The 23300-nt window shown below is 41.4% G+C and overlaps 1 protein-coding gene across 1 annotated transcript in view; it reads left to right on the top strand.

Annotated features, from left to right (window-relative positions):
- The window catches only part of LOC124605560 (tuftelin-interacting protein 11), a 151549-nt gene that overhangs the window by 84756 nt on the left and 43493 nt on the right, over positions 1–23300 (top strand). The window contains exon 8 of the mRNA XM_047137324.1: positions 1841–2050. Coding sequence (XP_046993280.1) covers positions 1841–2050 — 210 coding nt within the window. The remainder of the gene's footprint in view (positions 1–1840; positions 2051–23300) is intronic.

Raw genomic sequence — 23300 nt, 5'->3', positions numbered from 1 at the left:
GCATTTTGCCATAAATGCAAAATAGATGAAAATTCTGCCTCAGAAGGCGAAAATGAGAAATTACTTAATAGATGCTGTTCTATAGCGAATTGTATCCAGATGGGCTATTTATCAGAGATAATTTGAAATAGTTTTATTTTCTATGTACAATATTGAAAATTTAAGTAATTATTGGCGAAGCCCAATTTGGAAAGATAATGCGGGAAAAAAAAAAGTGTACGAACGCAATGATGTATCAGTGCACCATGCCAATTGTGTATGGTTGAATGGTCTGTTTAAGATACATGTCACATAATGCTACGTAGCACTCAGCTGTGGGACCTAGCATTTTAAGAAAGAAACACGTACGTTTGTTTGTCAGATAAAGCTCAAAATACAATATAATGCAGACAGTTTTAATGTGGCAAATTAGGTGGCAGATGCTTTGAACTGTAGTTCATTAAATACTACTGCTAGAGGCCGGGCCTGAAATACGTCAACAGTACCATGCTAACGTCAACAGTCAATTTCACGATAGCCGTCCATGAATGCTTTGTGTTGTTTATTGTTCATTATTTTCTTTTCTTCTTTTGAAATAAGTGAAGTGACTCATCCGGGTCCATCACAGATTAGGATTACGGCCTTTACAACACCTGAAGAGGTTGGTGATCCCTGTGTCAATGTGTCAGTTCTGCTGTAGGCTGCTGCTCAGTGAAATGGAGGGGTTTTTTTTTTCCCCTGCACAGCTCCTTCCCCTGTGGCGGTTAAAATTCTGTCTGTTTATGCCCATGGCCACCTGCAACAACAGCCTATAGCGCCTGCCTTCTGTGTTATAGCGTTTTGGGGGGGGGGGGACTGTAATATTTCTTGATGGTGCCAAAATTCTTCCCCTAATGTTAAAATCGAGTGCCATAAGTTCTTTTCAGCTTCTATGCTAAGTGCTTTGTCAGTTCTATCTGTAGAGTTGTTAATCATGGGTTGTAGGGCTATGAATGTCCACAAAAGGTCGAAATTAGTGGTCTGCAGATATTTCAATCTTCAAATTGGGCAGGAAAAGAACAAATAATGCCCAGAAACACCATATATTAGAGACATGTTTACTTAACTGGTGGTGAAAATGCTGCTGCTTTTCAACAGAACAATCATTTTTGAAAGCTTAAATACAGCCAAACGAAGAAAACAAAGGCCATTGTGGAGGGAAAAGGTGTTGAAGTTCCTGCAAAAGCAAACATTCCAGTCAGAAAGTTCCCTATCAGCACTTTTGCTAACAGTCAGTTTAAAAGAAATGATAATTTGTGTCTTAACATATGTAGTGCCACCTTTTAAATTTGTGTGTCTGATCATTTACAAAGAAAATAGATGCAAATTTCGACAAAAATAGATGCTAATTGAGCAAAAAATAGATGTGAATTGTGCCAGAAATAGATGCTATGTTTTCCGGTCCCTAAGTATTATAAGTGTGTAGTATAGAATAGAAGAGGATAACAATTCTCTGTTGTAGTCACATGAGAGTCCTCTGACACAGACTCATGGCTTTAAATGTGTTATTCCAATGGAGAAATCGTATGATTCTAATTCTGCAGTTTATATTGCGTGGATAATTTTCTTTATATTATGTGGATATCATTTTCTATGTTTATTTATGGCTTTTCTTTTGTTGTGTATCACTACTTTGTAAACTAAACAGAACTTTCTTCGGTAGTGTAGTTGGTATGATCTGCTCGATGACAAACTATAACTGAAGAGGAGGCCGATACACAAATTATTTTCCTACAGATAGCTTAACAAGACTTTGCTAATAAGCTTCCATAGTTTTATGAGCTCTAGAAACTGATAGTATATGTTTTTTCCCAACATGCAGGACATAATCCAGAATGATCGTCGATTGCGTTACACAAAAGATCAACTGGTTGTTATGACTCAGGAGAAAGATAGACTTAAATCAAAAGTAAAAGATCAGGAGCAGCAAATAGAAAAACTACAAGCCCTTTTGACAATGATTGATGATGCTTTTAAGGATGGGAACAGTTTGACCCTTGATAAAGCAGCAGCATGCTTCAGAGAGGTGCAGGTTAGTATATTAGATTTAAGTTAACAACACTTTGGAAAGTTGAGAGTCTATTGTTTGTGCAGTGTCTCCAGCATGGATTAGTTTGTCACTATGTACATTTAGTGATCATATTAACACAAATTTTTCTTTTTATTCTTATGTATTTGTTTTTACGTGGGGTTCTATTTACACAGCAATATGTGATAGAAGCTGACAAAAACACCGAAGTTTATGCGATCTTCAGTTTCCAAATCAGAGATGTGGATACTGGTGCATTTGTGTTGCAATAAACTGTTGTAACTATCATTCTTAAAACAATTGCAATTTGTCATACTTTCCTTTATTGATGGGCTCCATAGTTTTGAAACAGTGGACGTCATAAGACTTTGTGGCAATGGGGTTTAATGTTTAGCTTAGCTGCTGCCACCCTTAGTAATGTAATATAACCAATACTGTGTGTAGCATTCTAGAGCCATTACATGAGGATTAGGAAATCTTCTGCAGCCAAGGTACCAAGCAATCTTGGCTGCAGAAAATTTCCTGTATACCATGACAGATCACTCCCTGCAACATGTGCAACCTATACATTATGCAGAGGATTATCATGTAGGTTTTTTGTTTAAAATAGGTGATGAAATAAAGCTAGGTCCATCACTTATGGTACTCTTGATTCCCCACTTAAATGGTACAGCAAAGCATTTCTTATATCTGTCTGTAATTTCTATAAAGAAGCCCAGAACGAAGCACAATCCATATGGTACAGTGCCAGCATTACATGAGTAGTTGGAGCTTGTTCCCCTTGCCCTTCCCCTTCCCCTTCCCCTCCCTGCCCCACACGAGGCCACTACTTACCCCATAGAGACTATTAAATCTAATGGTATAGAACTACAGAAACATTTGCAGTCTGCGTCTCTCACTGGATTGTGCGCAGACATTTTTATATATTTTGGTTAATCTCTGCTATAGTTTGATTTCATGATGGGACGTACTGATTGTTCTGAAGAAAATTAATTTTTAATTTATGTGGTGTCTAACATTTTGTTTAACAGCTAGAAAAATTAATAGCTTTACAAACGGGCTCTGTAAGATGCCCATACAGAAGTATATGGCTATACAGAAAAGCTTGTGTGAACATCCAGCTGATGTCTTATTTTTTCAAGTGGCATACATAATCCATAGTGATATATGGGAGTGTACAAAGTTCATAAGTTTGTTCTCTGAAAGTTTGAGAACTCTTTATATAGTTCATGCATTTGCTACCAGAAGCCTTGTCAGTGTTCATCTGAGAATTTCAGGTGCTACTTGCAAACATTCTGGGTGACACAGCAGATGTCTAGATGGTAGACCATTTCATCCCAACATATCTTCATTTACCCACTCAGAATCCATAAAATATGCAGTTCCTCAAATTATTCAGTTGATGTTATGAAGAGGAGCACAGGCAAACATTCATGATGGGCTCTAAAAAAAGAAGTAATTGGGATTTAAATTCGGTGAGCCCATACAATTTGCATCTGCTCATCATGCAAAACACATTCTCTTTAGATGCCTCATGTTTCACAATTGCATGAGGGTTTTTTGCACCCTAGATCATACTGTTATGATGATTAACCTGAAATATTACCTCGTTCACAGGATATTACGCATCAGCAACTTCACCATCTCATAGTAGTTTGTCAATTTCGTTGTGCAAGGTAGTGTGTTCCGACTTGTCTGCTGGTGACAGTTTATGGACAAGCTCAAATCAAATAATGGAAAATCGAGGATGGAATGTAACAATATTAGGGAAGGAAGTTGCTACTCACCATATAGTGGAGATGCTGAGTCGCAATACGCACAACAAAAAAATTCACACAATTATAGCTTTTGGCCATTAAGGCCTTTGTCAGCAATAACTTGCACAAACCTCTGCTGTCTCAGACAACTGAAACCACACTGCGAGCAGTAGCACAGTGCATGATGGGAGTGGCGACTGGGTGGGGGTAAGGAGGAGGCTGGGACGGGGAGGGGGAGGGATAGTATGGTGGGATGGCGGACAGTGAAGTTCTGCAGTTTAGATGGAGGGCAGGAAAGAAGGTGGGGAGGGGGGAGTGTGTGTGGTGGTGAAATGACGGCTTAGTGCTGGAATGGGAACAGGGAGGTGTCTGGATGGGTGAGGACAGAGACTAATAAAGGTTGAGGCCAGGAGGGCTACGGGAACGTAGGATGTATTGCAGGGAAAGTAAGCAATTCAGAAAAGCTGGTGTTGGTGGGAAGGATCCATATGGCACAAGCTGTGATGCTGTCATTGAGATGAGGGATATCATGTTTGGCAGCGTGTTCAGCAACAGGGCGGTCCACTTGTTTTTTGGCCACAGTTTGTTGGTGGCCATTCGTGTGGACAGACAGCTTGTAAGTTGTCATGCCTACATAGAATACAGCACAATGGTTGCAACTTAGCTTGTAAATCACTATTGGTTTCACAGGTAGCCTCTTTTTGTTGTGCCTATTGCGACTCAGCATCTCCGCTTTATGGGTAAGCTGCTGTTTGTACAACTTGCAGGACAGGCCTATTTGTTGAATACACCTTACAGTATGTCGTGATACTGTTAATTTACTAGTGTTGTTGATATGGTGGTGATACAGGTTTGCTTCGGGGACACTCCAGCTTCACATCACTTACAAACAGTTCTCTCTTCCCTGCCACTCATCTTGAACTGACTTAAGTGACTGCAGATCTTTCAATGGGTTTGCAGGTCCTCAGCCAGGATGCTCACTGGAGATGGAATTTTAGTGACCTCACATGTGCCTACATGTCGTGAGAGCACCTTCACCTATACCCGTTTTCTCCCTTTACTCTGGCCCCACACGTTCCTCATGTACACCTTGTCACTCACCACCATTGGTGCCACATTCGTGATCCGATTAGGAGTGCAGGCTTCCCTTTGGTGGCCAAGAATAGTGCATCCCCCCACTGCGTCCCACTTAACCCTCAGATCGCTGGGGTCAACACACACTGACATTAGGTCATTGAAGAACCAGAGGTTGCTCAGTGGGATGTTGATCTTGAACACAATCAACTTGGGAGGGGTCGTTTTGGCACTTCGTAGCAAGCTGTGTAAGCTCAGAAAAGTGGTTGAATAGATTCTGAATGTTTATCACCATCATGGTCCTCTTGTTTGGGATACGCCACAGGAACCACATAAATGTACCTTCAACCATAAACACAAAATGATTACCATCTTTGGTGCACTGTTGCTGGCCAAGATAATCAATAAATAATTTGTTAATGGGTGGAACTCATGAGTGAACTGCAAGAGGGTCCTTTTGTTATTGATGGGTTTCCCTCACTTATGCTCTTCATACCTAACCACAAACTTCTGGAATTCAGCTTTCATGCTCTTCAGTGTTATGTGCTCATTAATTTTCATCTGCGTCTTATGGACACCCAAGTGCTCGCCACACAATGATTGGTGAAAATATCTAAAAACAGCCAGACCAAGCCCCTGGGAAGGCAGATTATCACTTTTCCGTTATGTCTAATGCATAACAGAGTGAGTATCCCTTCCTCCATCGAATACTTGTTCACTGGATGCCTCTCTGTAAATTCTTTTTATATGGCAGTTAATTCCTCAGCTTTTTCTTGCTCTTGCTCAAGATCACAGAAGAATGCAGGGATTTTGTTCAGTTCAGCAGCGGCCACTTGGCAACAGGGTACCCTTGCAGCACTTGCAGGTAACAATGCCTCTGGCTCATCTTCTGCTCCCCCTCCCAACTTCCTGACAGAATATGTGGCTTAGTGCGTCAGCCATTTGCTTCTCTCACTCTTTGGTATATACAATGTCAAAATGGAAGGCTGAGATTCACATTGCCCATCATGCTATTCTCCCCATTTTGCATTGGTGGACCAAGCCCCAACTCCTATGATCCAGCTAATACACTGAATAGTGCAGTTGGGGAGACCGACTGCCTGATAACTTTGTCCTTTAATCATTCGTTCACACTCTTACATAGCTCTCTCTCTCTCTCTCTCTCTCTCTCTCTTTTTTTAAAAGGGGGCGAGAGCCGACAGGGTGCCCGCCACACTTGATCATGGTCATTCATCCTAATCTGATACTTTACCTTATTCATCACTGCTAACCTGTTGGTTAAGACATCTGGAAACTGATCTAGCAATCCAAGCAATTGCTTTGTTCTAGTTTCCGGCAAGTGCCCGACATCGAACCCTGACCCTTCATCTTGCACATGACACACATTAAATAAACTTTGATGCCTACAAAATGTAACCCTTTTGACAAGACAAAATTTAAAATAGTACTCCTTGCAGGCTACTGAGAACACATCAAGAAATCACAACCCAGTAACATTTTCAGAGTCAGGTGCTCAACCGCTAAAAATCTTCATGGCCACGTGAACTTCGCAATTCTGTGTTTGATGCAAACCTGCCCGATGACCTCTAAGGTGTTGCTCTAAATGGATCAGCAATCCTCAACCTACTGTAGATGTGGCAGACTGGCAATATGTGTACTCATATTATACCATTCACGATCGACAAATGATACACTACTACCTGACTCAATCCATACACTGGTTCAGAAGATAAGGCAGCAAACACATTATGTTAACTCTGCACATTGTGTGACAGTCACGTGGTGCTAAGTAGGTATCCTGTCCCCATGCCAGCCTCTGGCATCAGCTGTTGTTGTGTTGCCTGAATTCCCTCTACCCTTCTTGCCCCCCCCCCCCCCCCCCTCAGTTTCTCATCAACACGCTTAACATTCTCCACGCTGATTATTATTTGTTGTAGGTCAGAAAATTACCTACAATTGGTCTTGTGGTTGTATGCTCTCCAGAACAATCACTACTGCTTCACTTTTGCTATATCCATACAGAGGGCAACCATTGCCGTCCACACCAGGTCAACATAATCAGGCAATGTCTCATCAGCTGCCTGCAGCTTAAAAAAATACTCATTAGTTAGAAGGGGAGGTATCTTCTAACAAATCAACACTTTCTTCAACCACACCCAGTAAGGAAGTGCATGTGCTGCTCACGTCTCCGACTGTTTGTGCTGTGATGGTAATTGGCTCATCCAATGCACCCCACAGCCACTGGCACAACTCAGCCAGGCTGTTCTCTTCCGCTTCCCCTCTGATTGCAGTTCATGCTACGAATTATATATTTTTTTTCTTGCTCCGATGATATAGGATGCTACAAACACACAAGAAGATGTTACAATGGAACTGATAAAAATCCTTTAACTACCTAACCCACTGACTAATGATAATTTCTCTTAATTGTCAGTGCCAAGGGATGTATTTGCACAGCAAAGGTATGGTAGAGAGATCCTTATGTAGTAAGCCACTGAATCTTTTTTTTACAAATCTTATTTTGCACAGCAGTAACTACAAGTTTTGCATACATTGGTTCTTGAGCAGGTACTTTGGTTCCTAATATAGTTAAGCACTACGCAGTTATGAAATCACTAATAATTTTAGAAACACCACGGACTTCTGCCCAAGCAGGTATACACATGCAGTGGACTTCTGCCTGTTAAAAGAACTAAATGTCAGCAAGGTTCCTACCCACCTAATATTTAACCAAATAGACTTACAAAGCAATTGGGCCTCAGCCCACAAATATGATTTTAAGAAAGATTAACGGGCTTCTGTCCTTAGAGAAATTGAGAATTCGATCTATAATTTACATTACTTTATCGTGGGCCATAGGCCACTACAAACCGAACAAAAATATGTAAAAATACTAATGGGCTTTTGCACTTTATTGTGGGCCATAGGCCACTACAAACCGAACAAAAATAAGTAAAAGTACTAATGGGCTTTTGCCCAAAACAGTTAAGCACACAGTGGGTTTCTGCCCCTTAAAGCAACAAAGAAATTGATCTATAAGTTACTATAAGTTGTTGTTGTTGTTGTTGTTGTTGTTGTTGTTGTTTTAGTCTTCAGTCCAAAGACTGGTTTGATGCAGCTCTCCATGCTGTTCTATCCTGTGCAAGCCTCATCATCTCCGAGTAATTACTGCAAACTACATCCTTCTGAATCTGCTTAGTGTATTCATCTCTTGGTCTCCCTCGCCGGCCGCGGTGGTCTAGTGGTTCTAGGCGCGCAGTCCTGAACCGCGGGACTGCTACGGTCGCAGGTTCGAATCCTGCCTCGGGCTTGGATGTGTGTGATGTCCTTAGGTTAGTTAGGTTTAATTAGTTCTAAGTTCTAGGCGACTAATGACCTCAGAAGTTAAGTCGCATAGTGCTCAGAGTCATTCTTGGTCTCCCTCTATGATTTTTACCATCGACGCTTCCCTCCAGTACAAAGTTGGTGAACCCTTGATGCCTCAGAATGTGTCCCAACAACTGATCCCTTCTTCTACTCAAGTTGTTTCACAAGTTCCTTTTCTCCCCAATTCTATTCAGTATCTCCTGATTAATTATGTGATCAACACATATAATCTTCAGCATTCTTCTGTAGCACCACATTTTGAAAGCATCTAGTCTCTTCTTGTCTAAACTATTTATCGTCCATATTTCACTTCCATACATGGCTACACTCCGTACAAATACTTTAAGAAAAGACTTCCTGACACTTAAATCTGTACTCAATGGTAAGAAATTTCTCTTCTTCAGAAACTCTTTCCATGCTTTCGCCAGTCTACATTTTATGTCCTCTGTACTTCAACCGTCATCGGTTATTTTGCTGCCCAAACAGCAAAACTCATCTACTACTTTAAGTGTCTCATTTCCTAATGTAATTCTCTCAGCATCACGTGATTTGATTTGACTACATTCCATTATCTCATTTCGATTTTGTTGATGTTCATCTGATATCCTACTTTCAAGACACTGTCCATTCCGTTCAGCTGTTCTTCCAAGTCCTTTGCTGTGTCTGATGGAATTACAATGCCATCACCAAACCTCAAGGTTTTTATTTCTTCTCCCTGGATTTAAAAACTACTTCAATTTTTCCTTTGCTTTTCGTTAATGCGTGTCCATTTTACAGATTGAATAACATCGGGGATAGGTTACAACCCTGTCTCACTCCCTTCTCAACCACTGCTTCCCTTTCATGCCCCTTGTCTCTTATAATTGCCATCTTGTTTCTGTACAAATTGTAAATAGCGTTTTGCTCCCTGTATTTTATCCCTGCCAGGTTTAAAATTTGAAAGAGAGGATTCCAGTCAAATTGTCATATGCTTTCTCCAACTCTGCAAATGCTATAAATGTTGGTTTGCCTTTCTTTAACCTGTCTTCTATGAGGGGTCGTTGGGTCATTATTGCCTCACATGCTCCTGCAGTTCTACGGAATCTAGATTGATCTTCTGCGACGTCAGCTTCTATCAATTTTTCCATTCGTCTGTAAATAATTCGTGTTAGGCCATGCCCTATGTAAATGTCAGAAGTGACTGATAGTGAGCGACGTCTGGATACATGACACTTCAGCAACAAGCAGCAGCATCGAGCAGAAAGCTTGAGTGTCCTGCATGCGAGTGAACACAACCTGCTACAAGGTGGCTGCTTAGAACCAACCAGCTCTATAAAACGGTGCTCCTATACTGTAGAATACTTTATTTGTAGAGTAAGGCTACAAAATTAGCTTTACTTAGGAAAATAAAGGGAAAAGGAATGCTATGCATGAAATTTACAAAGAGAAGAATCTTCATGGTAAACTTCATAATTTATATCATCAACTCCGAAGATCACCAGACAAATTCTTTGAATAAATGTGAATGAGCAGAGGAGCATTCGACTCTCATCAATAAATGAAAGACGAATGTTTTTTACATGATCAAGAACTTTTAACAGCTGATAAATGTGGAAGAATGACAGACTAATGCAAAAGAATGAGTGTAGCACCTGTGAACTAACTGTGATGTAACGGTAGCATTCCTGGCTGGAAACTGTAGTTAATAAACGAACCTGAATTGGGTCCTGGCTACTTCTTATATTTTAACTGACTCAGCTACAATTCTGTATACTAAATTTTATGTATACTGTTTACACTGCATCGCTAAGTATATTTTTAAGGTCTTGCCAAAGTACTTGTTCTTTAAGTGTATACACACCTATCCCAGTATATTAAGCACATTAAATTCCTAATAAAATACAATGAACAACCGTGAAATTTTACTGATATTTAATTTTGCGAACATAATTCATCAGCAGTCAGCGTTAAGGTCAAGTGTTTCAGTTAATCTAAATAGTCTTCAAAAGTAAAGCATACAAAAATTTTGAAAAGAAAGTCAAACATTTTGTGAAATAATTTGTCTAAAAGTATGAAATAAAAAATATTAGAGAAACATTTAATGTTCCTCATTTTCTGTTCAGGATTTTGAGCATCATTCAAAGGCACGTGGAATGTTTCTCTGATTTGTTTATTTCTTTTACACAAATCATTTCATAAAATATTTGACCGATTTCTTTCATTTTTTTATTTTCAAGTTTTATTCAGAAAGCATGACCTCATTGACAGACACCTCATTCGCTTTCCTAACATCCTCTGTTCTCAAAAATCGTAACTGTACTTGATTCGAAGGAAGCCTTTTTGACTTTTAAATCCACACCGATGTGTCTTTTTATGTGCAAAGTAGCTAGGCCCTCAACAGATGAACTTTTTGACACTTCATTTACATAGCTTTCCAGCTGCTTTTTGTGAAATATTTCAATTTTTCCTCAACTCAGTAATTAAGTTTTCCTTAAGTACCCTGATTACTTTCAAGCAATTAAATATCTCCATGCAAAATCAGACCTCATGCTGGTCACTTTGATATCTCATTTGCCTGTTTCTCTCTCCTTGTTTGGCTATGAAAATTCGGACAAAACCTCATGGTGTAATTTATAGGGTGTCTTGTTTTTGCTCTGCTCACATGTCTGACAAAAAGTATCGAGTGTTAATCATACGATAAAATAGTCCTTTGTGTGTGCTGTCACTTTCAAAAAACGTCATTTCAATATCTTGAATCGTTTATGAGATATGACGATTTTTACGACCACTTGATTCTCAAAGTGCAGGAAAGGATTTGGACACACCGCGAGCAATCCGTTCGTGGATATAACCATCAATATCTCAAGAATAAAAACAGATATCATTCCACTCTCAACTTTAAATACAATTTAGATATATTGGTTACATTTCATAAACAATAATGTATGGCATAAAATGAACTACACGGAAAGTCTATGTGATGTGATTTTATCTCTGCAAACCCTTAAAAATTTCGTGCAGCCATGTACTCAGTTTTGTGCAGCACAGTAACTATGGTGAATAATGAAAGTAAATTCTGACCTTTATTGAGGAAAGATATCAAGCTGTAAGATGTGAAGAATCAAATTTTTTTACCATATAGTTTGCTTTTAAATCAGATGATAAGTATTTCATAGATGTTGACATGTCCGCTCCACTGCTTTGCTGAGAAGATGCATGGCTGTCGCTCTCACTGTTGCGTGTGCTGCAGCAAGATTCAAACATGTTTAAATTCAAACATCATTAGTTGTAGCAGAGGACATGCAGTCCATGCACGTTGCACATGTAGGACACTTCCGTAACCCTACCTGCGGTGGTGTTCCGTTGTCTGAAGCTGTCGCACGCTGTCGATTGCTTGTCGCTTACGTAGGGTGTGCAGGGTGTATACGACCCAGGACAACAGGGAGATCCGGGAAAAACCTGGGAATATTTTCATCCAGGAGAAAACCGGGAAAAACCCGGGAATTGTTTAGAATTCCGGGAATTTTTCATTGTTTTAGTTTTCAGTTAAATTTTTGTGATTTTGTCTGGTAAGAACCAATACTCTAACAAAGGATATTATTGTATCCCGTTACTGCAGAATAATACTGCAGCAACAAAACATGAATGGGAGAAAAAAGAAAAACGAAAATAAAACTTAAGTTGCAAAGGAAATGTGCCGTATACAACAAAAAAAAAAAAACAGTGCTCATACAGGCGCCTGCCAACAGTAAAGTATGTCAAAGGCTTTAGGAACACTATGCAATGCTTTATAACAACAAACTGCCTCCGATGAGCGTGACGTGACAACTGTTTAGATTCATTTGAGCATTTGCGGGCGGGCTCTTGCGCATGCACAGTTGAGTCGCGTATGAGTAGTACCTTCTCCCGCTTCTGGTTACGGAAGTGTGGCTGGGCGCCACTACTTAATATTGCCCCTGTTTGGAAATATTGTAGATCCGGGGCTGATGTACAGAGCAGTCAGAGTTGTGGTGGGGAGGTGGGTCGTCTCCACGTGACCTGTGTTTACGTTCAGTGATTTTGTTGTTTCCTCTTCGTTTATTGCTCTCATGTTAAATGATAACAAAACAGATTTTTGTGGCTGGGAGCATTCAAATGAATTAAAATATGTTCGCATAATTACGGCAGACTGAAATATGTTACTAGTTTCAGATTTTATTTCCACCTTTGACAGTCAAGCATTAATCGCGTAACAGAACAATGAAGTTATTTTTGCCAGTTTGCTAAAGAGATTTGGCTTTTATTAATCCTTTCTACTGAGGCAGTCAATTTATTTGAAATGAAGTGTTTAATTTCACACTATTAGCTAGTTTCAACTGTTCGCTGCATTTCAGGTGCACATATGGCATTATGCTATAATAAAGAACCAAGCATGAGTACTGGTACGCCAAGAAAATTTACATACGGATGTGCATTTTAAGCCGAATTATGCATTTTAGTATGGTTCGCGAAATCCCGACGCTCTTGAAGTATCCTTTGATGTATTGTTTCTTTTATGACATAGTGTAAGATCTTTTAATGTTTTACACGTACAAACATATGGGCTTCCTGCGTCGTCATAGCTGCGCAAGCACGGTGACGCCAGTTATCTGGCACTTTCTTGCAAGTGCTGTAACGAACCCATTTCCAACAGGTCGTGGGAAAAGGTTGCAAATGGTGGTTTGAAAAGAGTTACATTCAAAGCAGATTTCCTTTTACGCAAGATGAACTATGTGCGAGAATGTACGATGAATTTCTTAAATCACAAAGCGTTTGGCTCTCATTTAAAAATCAACTCTTTGAGGATGACCAATTAGAAGAATTTCGAGCCCAGATGATGAGACTTTTGCGCCGTTATTAAATATTTTACTGGCACATTTGTGTGATGTATCTTAAAGTGTAACACGCGCAAAAAAGATCAACATTATAAGTGGAAGCTTAGCTTCTCTTCCAACTTATTAATCTTCGAGACCAATATTATATGTGAATGCTATGTATATTAATTTAAGCCGTTAACTTTTCTTATTTGTGTATTTGCACTACTTAAGAGTGATCTTGCTATTGGCTGACTACATCACGTGTCCTATTGCTGTCATCAGCTGGCGAGATCACGTGAATGAGCTATGACTCTTACAAAAGTGCATCGCATAATGGTTCAAATGGCTCTGAGCACTATGGGACTTAACTGCTGAAGTCATCAGTCCCCTAGAACTTAAAATTACTTAAACAAAATAACCTAAGGACATCACACACATCCATGCCCAAGGCAGGATTCGAACCTGCGACCTTAGCGGTTGCGCATCGCAATCTCGATTTCAATGCTTCATAAAGTAACATGCATTGTTTGGTGGAATTCAAATTTATATCTTTGCAATATGAAAATATGCAGCGTACATGTTGCTGCACATCAAAGGTCTTTCAAAACGTGTTTTTCCCCCGGAGTTTCGTTTTGTAAAGTGCCGGGAAATTCTAAGTCGGTATATAATACCATAAACATTCAAATGTTTGATGACTTTTACAGAGGCGAGGAAGAGTATACTGTCACGTAACACGGAAAAAGTGTATTTTCACCTGGGAGAAAGTGTATTTTTCACCGGGAAATCCGGGATTTTTTTTTCCTTGTCCACGTATACACCCTGGATGTGGCCTTAGTATTTTGCAACCGTGACTTGTTAAAAATATAGTTTGGTAGTTTTCACACTTGTCAGCACCTGCTTTCTTTGGAATTGAAATTATTATATTCTTTTGGAGTCTGAGGGTATTTCTCTTGTCTCATACATCTCGCTCACCAGATGGAAGAGTTTTGTAATGGCTGGCTCTCTCAAGGCTATCCGTATTTCTAATGGAACGTTGTCTACTTCCAGGGCCTTTTACCGAGTTAGATTTTTCAGTGCTCTGTCAAATTCTTCACACAGTATATTTAAAAACAAAGATGATGTGACTTACCATATGAAAGCACTGGCAGGTCGATAGAAACACAAACACACACATACATACACACAAAATTCTAGCTTTCGCAACCAACGGTTGCTTCGTCAGGAAAGAGGGAAGGAGAGGGAAAGACGAAAGGATGTGGGTTTTAAGGGAGAGGGTAAGGAGTCATTCTAATGCTGGGAGCGGAAAGACTTAGCTTAGGGGGAGAAAAGGATGGGTATACTCTCGCGCGCGCGCGCTCGCGCGCATACACACACACACACACACACACACACACACACACACATAAATCCACACACACACAGACACAAGCAGACACATTCAAAGGCAAAGAGTTTGGGCAAAGATCTCTGCCCAAACTCTTTGCCTTTGAATGTGTCTGCTTGTGTCTGTGTATGTGTGGATTTATGTGTGTGTGTGTGTGTGTGTGTGTGTGTGTGTGCGCGAGTGTATACCCATCCTTTTTTCCCCTAAGGTAAGTCTTTCCGCTCCCAGGATTGGAATGACTCCTTACCCTCTCCCTTAAAACCCACATCCTTTCGTCTTTCCCTCTCCTTCCCTCTTTCCTGACGAAGCAACCGTTGGTTGCGAAAGCTAGAATTTTGTGTGTATGTATGTGTTTGTTTGTGTTTCTGTCGACCTGCCAGCGCTTTCGTATGGTAAGTCACATCATCTTTGTTTTTAAATATATTTTTCCCGCTTGGAATGTTTCCCTCTATTATATTCATCTCTTCACGCAGTATCATATCTCCCACCTCATCTTCATCTACATCCACTTTCATTTCCATAATATTGCCCTCAAGTGCATCTCCCTTGTATAGACCCTCTATATACTCCTTCCACCTTTCTGCTTTCCCTTCTTTGCTTTGGACTGGTTTTACATCTGAGCTCTTGATTTTGATACAGGTGATCTCTTTTCTCCAGAGGTCTCTTAAATTTTCCTGTAGGCAGCATCTATCTTATCCCTAGTGATATAAGCTTCTACATCCCTTCATTTGTCCTCTTAACTGTTTCCGCTTGGCCAGTTTGCGCTTCCTGTCACTCTCATTTTTGAGACGATAGTATTCCTTTTCACCTGCTTCATTTACTGCATTGTTATATTGTCTCCTTTCATCAATGAAATTCAATATCTCTTGTGTTACCCATGGTTTTTTTATTATCTCATCTTTTTACCTACTTCATCCTCCGCAGCTTCCACTATTTTTTCTCTCAAAGCTACCCATTCTTCTTCTACCGTATTTCTTTCCCCTGTTCTTGTCAATTATTCCCTAACACTCCCTCAGGAATTCTCTACAACCTCTGGTTCTTACAATTTATCCATGTCCCATCTCCATAAATTCCTACCTTTTTGCAGTTTCTTCAACTTTACAGTTCATAATCAAGAAATTGTGGCCAGAGTCCACATCTGGCCCTGTAAATGTCTTACAATTTAAAACCTGGTTCCTAAATTTCTGTCTTATCATTATACAATCAATCTGAAACCTTCCAATGTCTCCAGGTCTCTTCCAAGTATACAATCTTCTTTCATGGTTTTTAAACCAAGTGTTAGTGATGATTAAGTCATGCTCTATGCAAAATTCTACCAGGGGGCTTCCTCTTCTATTCCTTACCCCCAGTCCATGTTCACCTACTATTTTTCCTTCTCTTTCCTTTTCCTACTATCGAATTCCAATCCCCCATGACTGTTAAATTTTCATCTCTCTTAACCATCTGAATAATTTCTTTTATCTCATTGTACATGTCTTCAATCTCTTCATCATTTGCGGGGCTAGTTGGCATATAAACATATATAATAGATGTGGGCTTCGTGTCTATCTTGGCTACAATAATGCTGTTCGTAGAAGCTTATCAAATTCCTATTTTTTTTTATTCATTATTAAACCTACTCCTGCATTACCCTTATTTGATTTTGCATTTATGATCCCACATTCACTTGACCAGAAGTCCTGTTCCTCCTGCAACCAAACTTCACTGTACTCTGGTCATCACAAAAATAAACCTGATGTAAACATTACGCCATGTATCCTTCCGCATTTTCTTGAATCTGATTGGATTTCGTTTTATGTGGAGCGGAGCCAAACTGTGATCAGTACAGTCAAGTACGATCATAATGTGTTTTAAGCCGTGTTACACGCACATAGACTAAGCGACAATGCGGGACAACAGCTTTATCGGTGCATTAAACTTTGACAGCACTGGCCAACCAGCAGTCCAACTAACTTGCAATGGTGTGAGTAGTTGCAGTTCAGACATAAAAAAAGATGAGATATATAGGGAAACATTCCACGCGGGAAAAATATATTTAAAAACAAAGATGATGTGACTTACCATACGAAAGTGCTGGCAGGTCGATAGAAACACAAACAAACACGTACATACACACAAAATTCTAGCTTTCGCAACCAATGGTTGCTTCGTCAGGAAAGAGGGAAGGAGAGGGAAAGACGAAAGGATGTGGGTTTTAAGGGAGAGGGTAAGGACTCATTCCAATCCCGGGAGCGGAAAGACTTACCTTAGGGGGAAAAAGGACAGGTATACACTCGCGCGCGCGCGCGCACACACACACACACACACACACACACACACACACACACACACACACACACACACACACACACATATCCATCCGCACATACACAGACACAAGCAGACATTTGTAAAGGCAAAGAGTTTGGGCAGAGATATCAGTCGAGGCGGAAGTAAAGAGGCGAAGATGTTGTTGAAAGACAGGTGAGGTACGAGCAGCGGCAACTTGAAATTAGCGGAGGTTGAGGCCAGGCGGATAACGAGAAGAGAGGATATACTGAAGGGCAAGTTCCGATTTCTGGAGTTCTGACAGGTTGGTGTTAGTGGGAAGTATCCAGATAACCTGGACGGTGTAACACTGTGCCAAGATGTGCTAGCCGTGCACCAAGGCATGTTTAGCCACAGGGTGATCCTCATTACCAACAAACACTGTCTGCCTGTGTCCATTCATGCGAATGGACAGTTTGTTGCTGGTCATTCCCACATAGAAAGCTTCACAGTGTAGGCACCTCAGTTGGTAAATCACGTGGGTGCTTTCACACGTGGCTCTGCCTTTGATCGTGTACACCTTCCGGGTTACAGGACTGGAGTAGGCGGTGGTGGGAGGGTGCATTGGACAGGTTTTACACCGGGGGCGGTTACAAGGGTAGGAGCCAGAGGGTAAGGAAGGTGGTTTGGGGATTTCATAGGGATGAACTAAGAGGCTACGAAGGTTAGGTGGACGGCGGAAAGACGCTCTTGGTGGAGTGGGGAGGATTTCATGAAGGATGGATCTCATTTCAGGGCAGGATTTGAGGAAGTCGTATCCCTGCTGGAGAGCCACATTCAGAGTCTGATCCAGTCCCTGAAAGTATCCTGTCACAAGTGGGGCACTTTTGTGGTTCTTCTGTGGAAGGTTCTGGGTTTGAGAGGATGAGGAAGTGGCTCTGGTTATTTGCTTCTGTACCAGGTCGGGAGGGTAGTTGCGGGATGCGAAAGCTGTTGTCAGGTTGTTGGTGTAATGCTTCAGGGATTCCGGACTGGAGCAGATTCGTTTGCCACGAAGACCTAGGCTGTAGGGAAGGGACCGTTTGATGTGGAATGGGTGGCAGCTGTCGTAATGGAGGTACTGTTGCTTGTTGGTGGGTTGGATGTGGACGGACATGTGAAGCTGGCCATTGGGCAGGTGGAGATCAACATCAAGGAAAGTGGCATGGGATTTGGAGTAGGACCAGGTGAATCTGATGGAACCAAAGGAGTTGAGGTTGGAGAGGAAATTCTGGAGTTCTTCTTCACTGTGAGTCCAGATCATGAAGATGTCATCAATAAATCTGTACCAAACTTTCGGTTGGCAGGCCTGGGTAACCAAGAAGGCTTCCTCTAAGCAACCCATGAATAGGTTAAACTCCAGCACTGCCACGCACTTCTTAAGTGACGAGATGGAAAGCATAAAATGCCTTCATTCTTACCTTACATAGTATTCCAATTACAAACAAGAGTGAATGAAAATTCCTAACTTACACACAGGGTAATTCTTCTGAGCAAGCTGTGTGTGATGCAAAGGCGTACTGCATGGATTTCACTGTACTGTTGAGTACTGAAGCCAATGAAGGTATTAATTACAGTTGGTCATCAGGTAATATCTTAGCTCCTTCATTATCCAAGTTCGAGAAATATGTTTCAGTTGTGAAACTGTCATCTGCTATGTTGATAACGAGTCGGCCAACAACAGAATCCATGAAAACAACCGGGCACCGCATTGTCGCCTCGTCTTTTATGACGTGCTGCGCTGTATCCCTCCAGTGTTCGGCAGTGACATGTGAAAAAGCTGCATGCGTTAGTTCCAGAACATCTGGGAGCTTAATAGTCTTGATATTTCTTGTGACAAATTCCTTAACTTGGCTCCAGATCTGTTCTGTTGGATTCATATTGTAATGGTACACTGGCAAATGTAAAATTGGAACATTTGTATGGTGTGCTCAATGATGTGGAAATGATTGTTTTCCATGTTTCTGTGACACTTACTACATCTGTGACATAAAACGACGGACCTAGTCCAAATAAAGAGTATTTGGTTTTTCATTTTTGCCTTAAAAATTAAGTAGTTGTGTTTTATTAATTTAGCTAACCTTTGTTAACAGTCCTTCATAAAAAATCGATAATTAAGAATTTATATTTGGAATGAAAACAGGAATTTTGTGTGCATAATGTAATTAAAAAGAAGAATGACATACATTATTCATAAAAATGATGATGAAACAGTCGGAACTCAACTGTACCGAGACTGTGACTGTACACAATTTTTGAAATAAAAACTACATGTCTAAAGTATGATTAAGAAATACGTTGATGTGTGTTAATACATTTGAATATCTTGAAGTTTCATTTAACGTAACTTAGTAGTTATACACTCCTGGAAATTGAAATAAGAACACCGTGAACTCATTGTCCCAGGAAGGGGAAACTTTATTGACACATTCCTGGGGTCAGATACATCACATGATCACACTGACAGAACCACAGGCACATAGACACAGGCAACAGAGCATGCACAATGTCGGCACTAGTACAGTGTATATCTACCTTTCGCAGCAATGCAGGCTGCTATTCTCCCATGGAGACGATCGTAGAGATGCTGGATGTAGTCCTGTGGAACGGCTTGCCATGCCATTTCCACCTGGCGCCTCAGTTGGACCAGCGTTCGTGCTGGACGTGCAGACCGCGTGAGACGACGCTTCATCCAGTCCCAAACGTGCTCAATGGGGGACAGATCCGGAGATCTTGCTGGCCAGGGTAGTTGACTTACACCTTCTAGAGCACGTTGGGTGGCACGGGATACATGTGGACGTGCATTGTCCTGTTGGAACAGCAAGTTCCCTTTCCGGTCTAGGAATGGTAGAACGATGGGTTCGATGACGGTTTGGATGTACCGTGCACTATTCAGTGTCCCCTCGACGATCACCAGTGGTGTACGGCCAGTGTAGGAGATCGCTCCCCACACCATGATGCCGGGTGTTGGCCCTGTGTGCCTCGGTCGTATGCAGTCCTGATTGTGGCGCTCACCTGCACGGCGCCAAACATGCATACGACCATCATTGGCACCAAGGCAGAAGCGACTCTCATCGCTGAAGACGACACGTCTCCATTCGTCCCTCCATTCACGCCTGTCGCGACACCACTGGAGGCGGGCTGCACGATGTTGGGGCGTGAGCGGAAGACGGCCTAACGGTGTGCGGGACCGTAGCCCAGCTTCAAGGAGACGGTTGCGAATGGTCCTCGCCGATACCCCAGGAGCAACAGTGTCCCTAATTTGCTGGGAAGTGGCGGTGTGGTCCCCTACGGCACTGCGTAGGATCCTACGGTCTTGGCGTGCATCCGTGCGTCGCTGCGGCCCGGTCCCAGGTCGACGGGCACGTGCACCTTCCGCCGACCACTGGCGACAACATCGATGTACTATGGAGACCTCACGCCCCACGTGTTGAGCAATTCGGCGGTACGTCCACCCGGCCTCCCGCATGCCCACTATACGCCCTCGCTCAAAGTCCGTCAACTGCACATACGGTTCACGTCCACGCTGTCGCGGCATGCTACCAGTGTTAAAGACTGCGATGGAGCTCCGTATGCCACAGCAAACTGGCTGACACTGACGGCGGCGGTGCACAAATGCTGCGCAGCTAGCGCCATTCGACGGCCAACACCGCGGTTCCTGGTGTGTCCGCTGTGCCGTGCGTGTGATCATTGCTCGTACAGCCCTCTCGCAGTGTCCGGAGCAAGTATGGTGGGTCTGACACACCATTGTCAATGTGTTCTTTTTTCCATTTCCAGGAGTGTATATTGCATACATAGTAGGACCTACTTCCAAGAGTGTAACAACACCATTGTACGTGTGCTACGGCTTCTGACCAATCATTGTGTTTGTGGTTATTTACATCGGGTTTATTCTTATGATGAACAGAGTATAATTTCCACTATATCTAACTTTAATCTATATGTTTCCCTTTTTAAATTTTCTAAGCATGATTAAGGGACTTGACATACCACACTCCGATCCATAGAATGCCAGTTTTTTTCTCCTGATAATGAAGTCCTCTTGAGTAGTTGCTGCAAGATCCAAATAGGGGACTATTTTACCTCCGAATTATTTTACCCGAGAGGATGCCATCATCATTTAACAATACAGTAAAGCTGCATGCCATCGGGAAAAATTGGGGCTGTAGTTTCCCCTTGCTTTCAGCCGTCCGTAGTACCAGCACAGCGATGCTGTTCTGATTGATGTTACAAGGACAGTTCAATCAATCATCCAGACTGTTGCCTCTGCTGTTACTGAAAAGGCTGCGGCCCCTCTTCAGGAACCACACATTTGTGCACTCTCTCAATAGATTCCCTTCCATTGTGGTTGCACCTACAGTATGGCTATCTGTATCACTGAGGCATGCAAGCATCCCCACCAACAGCAAGGTCCATGGTTCAGCAAACAGTTAAGGTTCTAAAACCTGTCATGTTTCACTAAACATAATTTCCCAAAGAGCATCAAACCAGACTTTACAGCAGTTAACAAAACTCTGTACATTTACAGTAAAAAAAGAATCCGCCTACCAGAGCTAATGAACTCATTGCATTCATTCTCAAAAAAATTGCAAGGTGATGAGCCTTGTCTTTTAAGGAAACCAGAAATAACAAGGCAATAACACTACCAATCAAGACAGCTGCTTGAAATCAGAATACAGCCAGTAACCTGTACCAACATGTGCTCATACGTGGCACAAAGTATGTTCCATAAACAGTTTATGGCTTAATGTTAAGTTGAACGCAGGCTGGACTAACACTTCCAACAAAAACAGCATTTTGTCCCCACTAGAATTCCAACCCGAGGTACAGTAAGTTGAAATCACCAGCATCAATAAAACCTAATTTCACTGGTCTGTAGAAATATACTCCTAGGTGGAATCCAGTGAATGCTCACTGTTGATTGAACAGCAGAATGAATACTCAGAGCACAGCCTTGGAACAGTGTGGTGTTTGCACCTTGTGCCACTATCATTAGGCCAACACAATCGCCAGCTGCTCTCCCTCTCTCCGGCATATGCTGCAGTCAGCACTCGGCCAAGACTCCACTGGCCTGGTTGTACATGGATAATGCACATGATCCCAACACGAGTAAAACTGCAAGCCTATGCTCCGATCATGTCAGAAGCCTAACACCGTCTCCCGGTTTCGCGCTTGTGCCTTGCTTAACATCCTACCTTCAGCCGCAGTGTGTGCCTTCTTTCCCAGAGTGAGAAAGAATATTTTTGCACCAGAGCTTGACCATGGAGAAGGAGTGATAGGTACACACCAGTTGTTGATTCCTTCGGACTCCCGAAGTACACACTTTTCATGATTTCCAGTGTCTCACTCCAATTCTGCAGGCAACTAGGACTTTTCACAGGGCACAGAAATCATTTACGTCAGGACTGGTGCACCCATGATGATTTACAGTTCCTATGTGATGCTAGCTTGTTAAATTGTGTTCAGAAGTGTGTGTGTAGCGTTATAACAGTGACTGTTGTGCAAATTCCCAGATTCAAAATGTTTTTTATTGTGAGGAGAATGGCATTTTGTAAACATTGATGGTTCATCTTTCTGGCTGTGTGTGGGAACTGCATAGATAGACATAAACCAATTTCTGAATCCATTCTGTCATTAGAAATATTTTGTGAAGATGTTGTTGGATAGCTCTTAGGAATGTTAAGAACTACATTACTCAGTGCACACCTGTACTAGTTACTTTATATTTGTCTGTTGATTTCGGTCCATTTCAGACCTTCCATATGTCATGTGTATCAAAAGAGAATGAGCTGTACAATGTATACAATGACTGCAGGTAGTGCCTCATGAAAGATATTTATACCTACATTTTACATGTGTTATGTGCAGACTGTTACATAATTATAAAAATGTACTTGCAAAACTTACTCAATTGTGCATCCCATAATTGCAATGTCTACTCATCCTGAAATGTATTAACAACATGTTTTATACCCAACATATCCCCTGCCTTATAGTGTAAACACTGAAGTGCTAGTTAGCAAAAGTTGCTGCTCTTGTTCAAATATATTGAAATTCGCTCACTGTCTAATTACAACATGGTATTGTTAAGCCATTACAAAAATGCCACTATGAATTAAACAGTGCAATTACGAAGAGGATACAGTCAGTTCCCTCTAATTGTATTAGGTTAAGCTTTAATTACATTGACACACTCCGTGCATAATACATGTACAATATGTGGACAAATAATCTTTCATGAGGTGCTAGCTGCAGTCATTTTACACTGAGATGACATTCGCAATTATGGATTGCTATAAAAACAGCGTGGCTCAGTATTTCTGCAGGGGACTTCCAATGACTTGTTGAGTCCATGCCATGTTGAGTTGTTGTGCTACGCCAGGCAAAAGAATGTTCAGTATGAGATTAGGAGGTATACCACAAATTTTATAACCTGAGTGTGTAGTTTGTTTTCTGTTGATATACATGACCTGCGGATGGTCTGAAATGAACCAAAATCTGTAGTCAAAAACAAAATGGCTAGTACATCTGCATATTCTATCACTGTGTACTGTTGTGAATATTGTAGATAA

The sequence above is a fragment of the Schistocerca americana genome, chromosome 3, assembly GCF_021461395.2.
Source record: "Schistocerca americana isolate TAMUIC-IGC-003095 chromosome 3, iqSchAmer2.1, whole genome shotgun sequence".
NCBI lineage: Eukaryota > Metazoa > Arthropoda > Insecta > Orthoptera > Acrididae > Schistocerca > Schistocerca americana.
The sequence above is the reverse complement of the archived record's forward strand: the minus strand, read 5'-3'. Positions and strand labels throughout refer to the sequence as shown.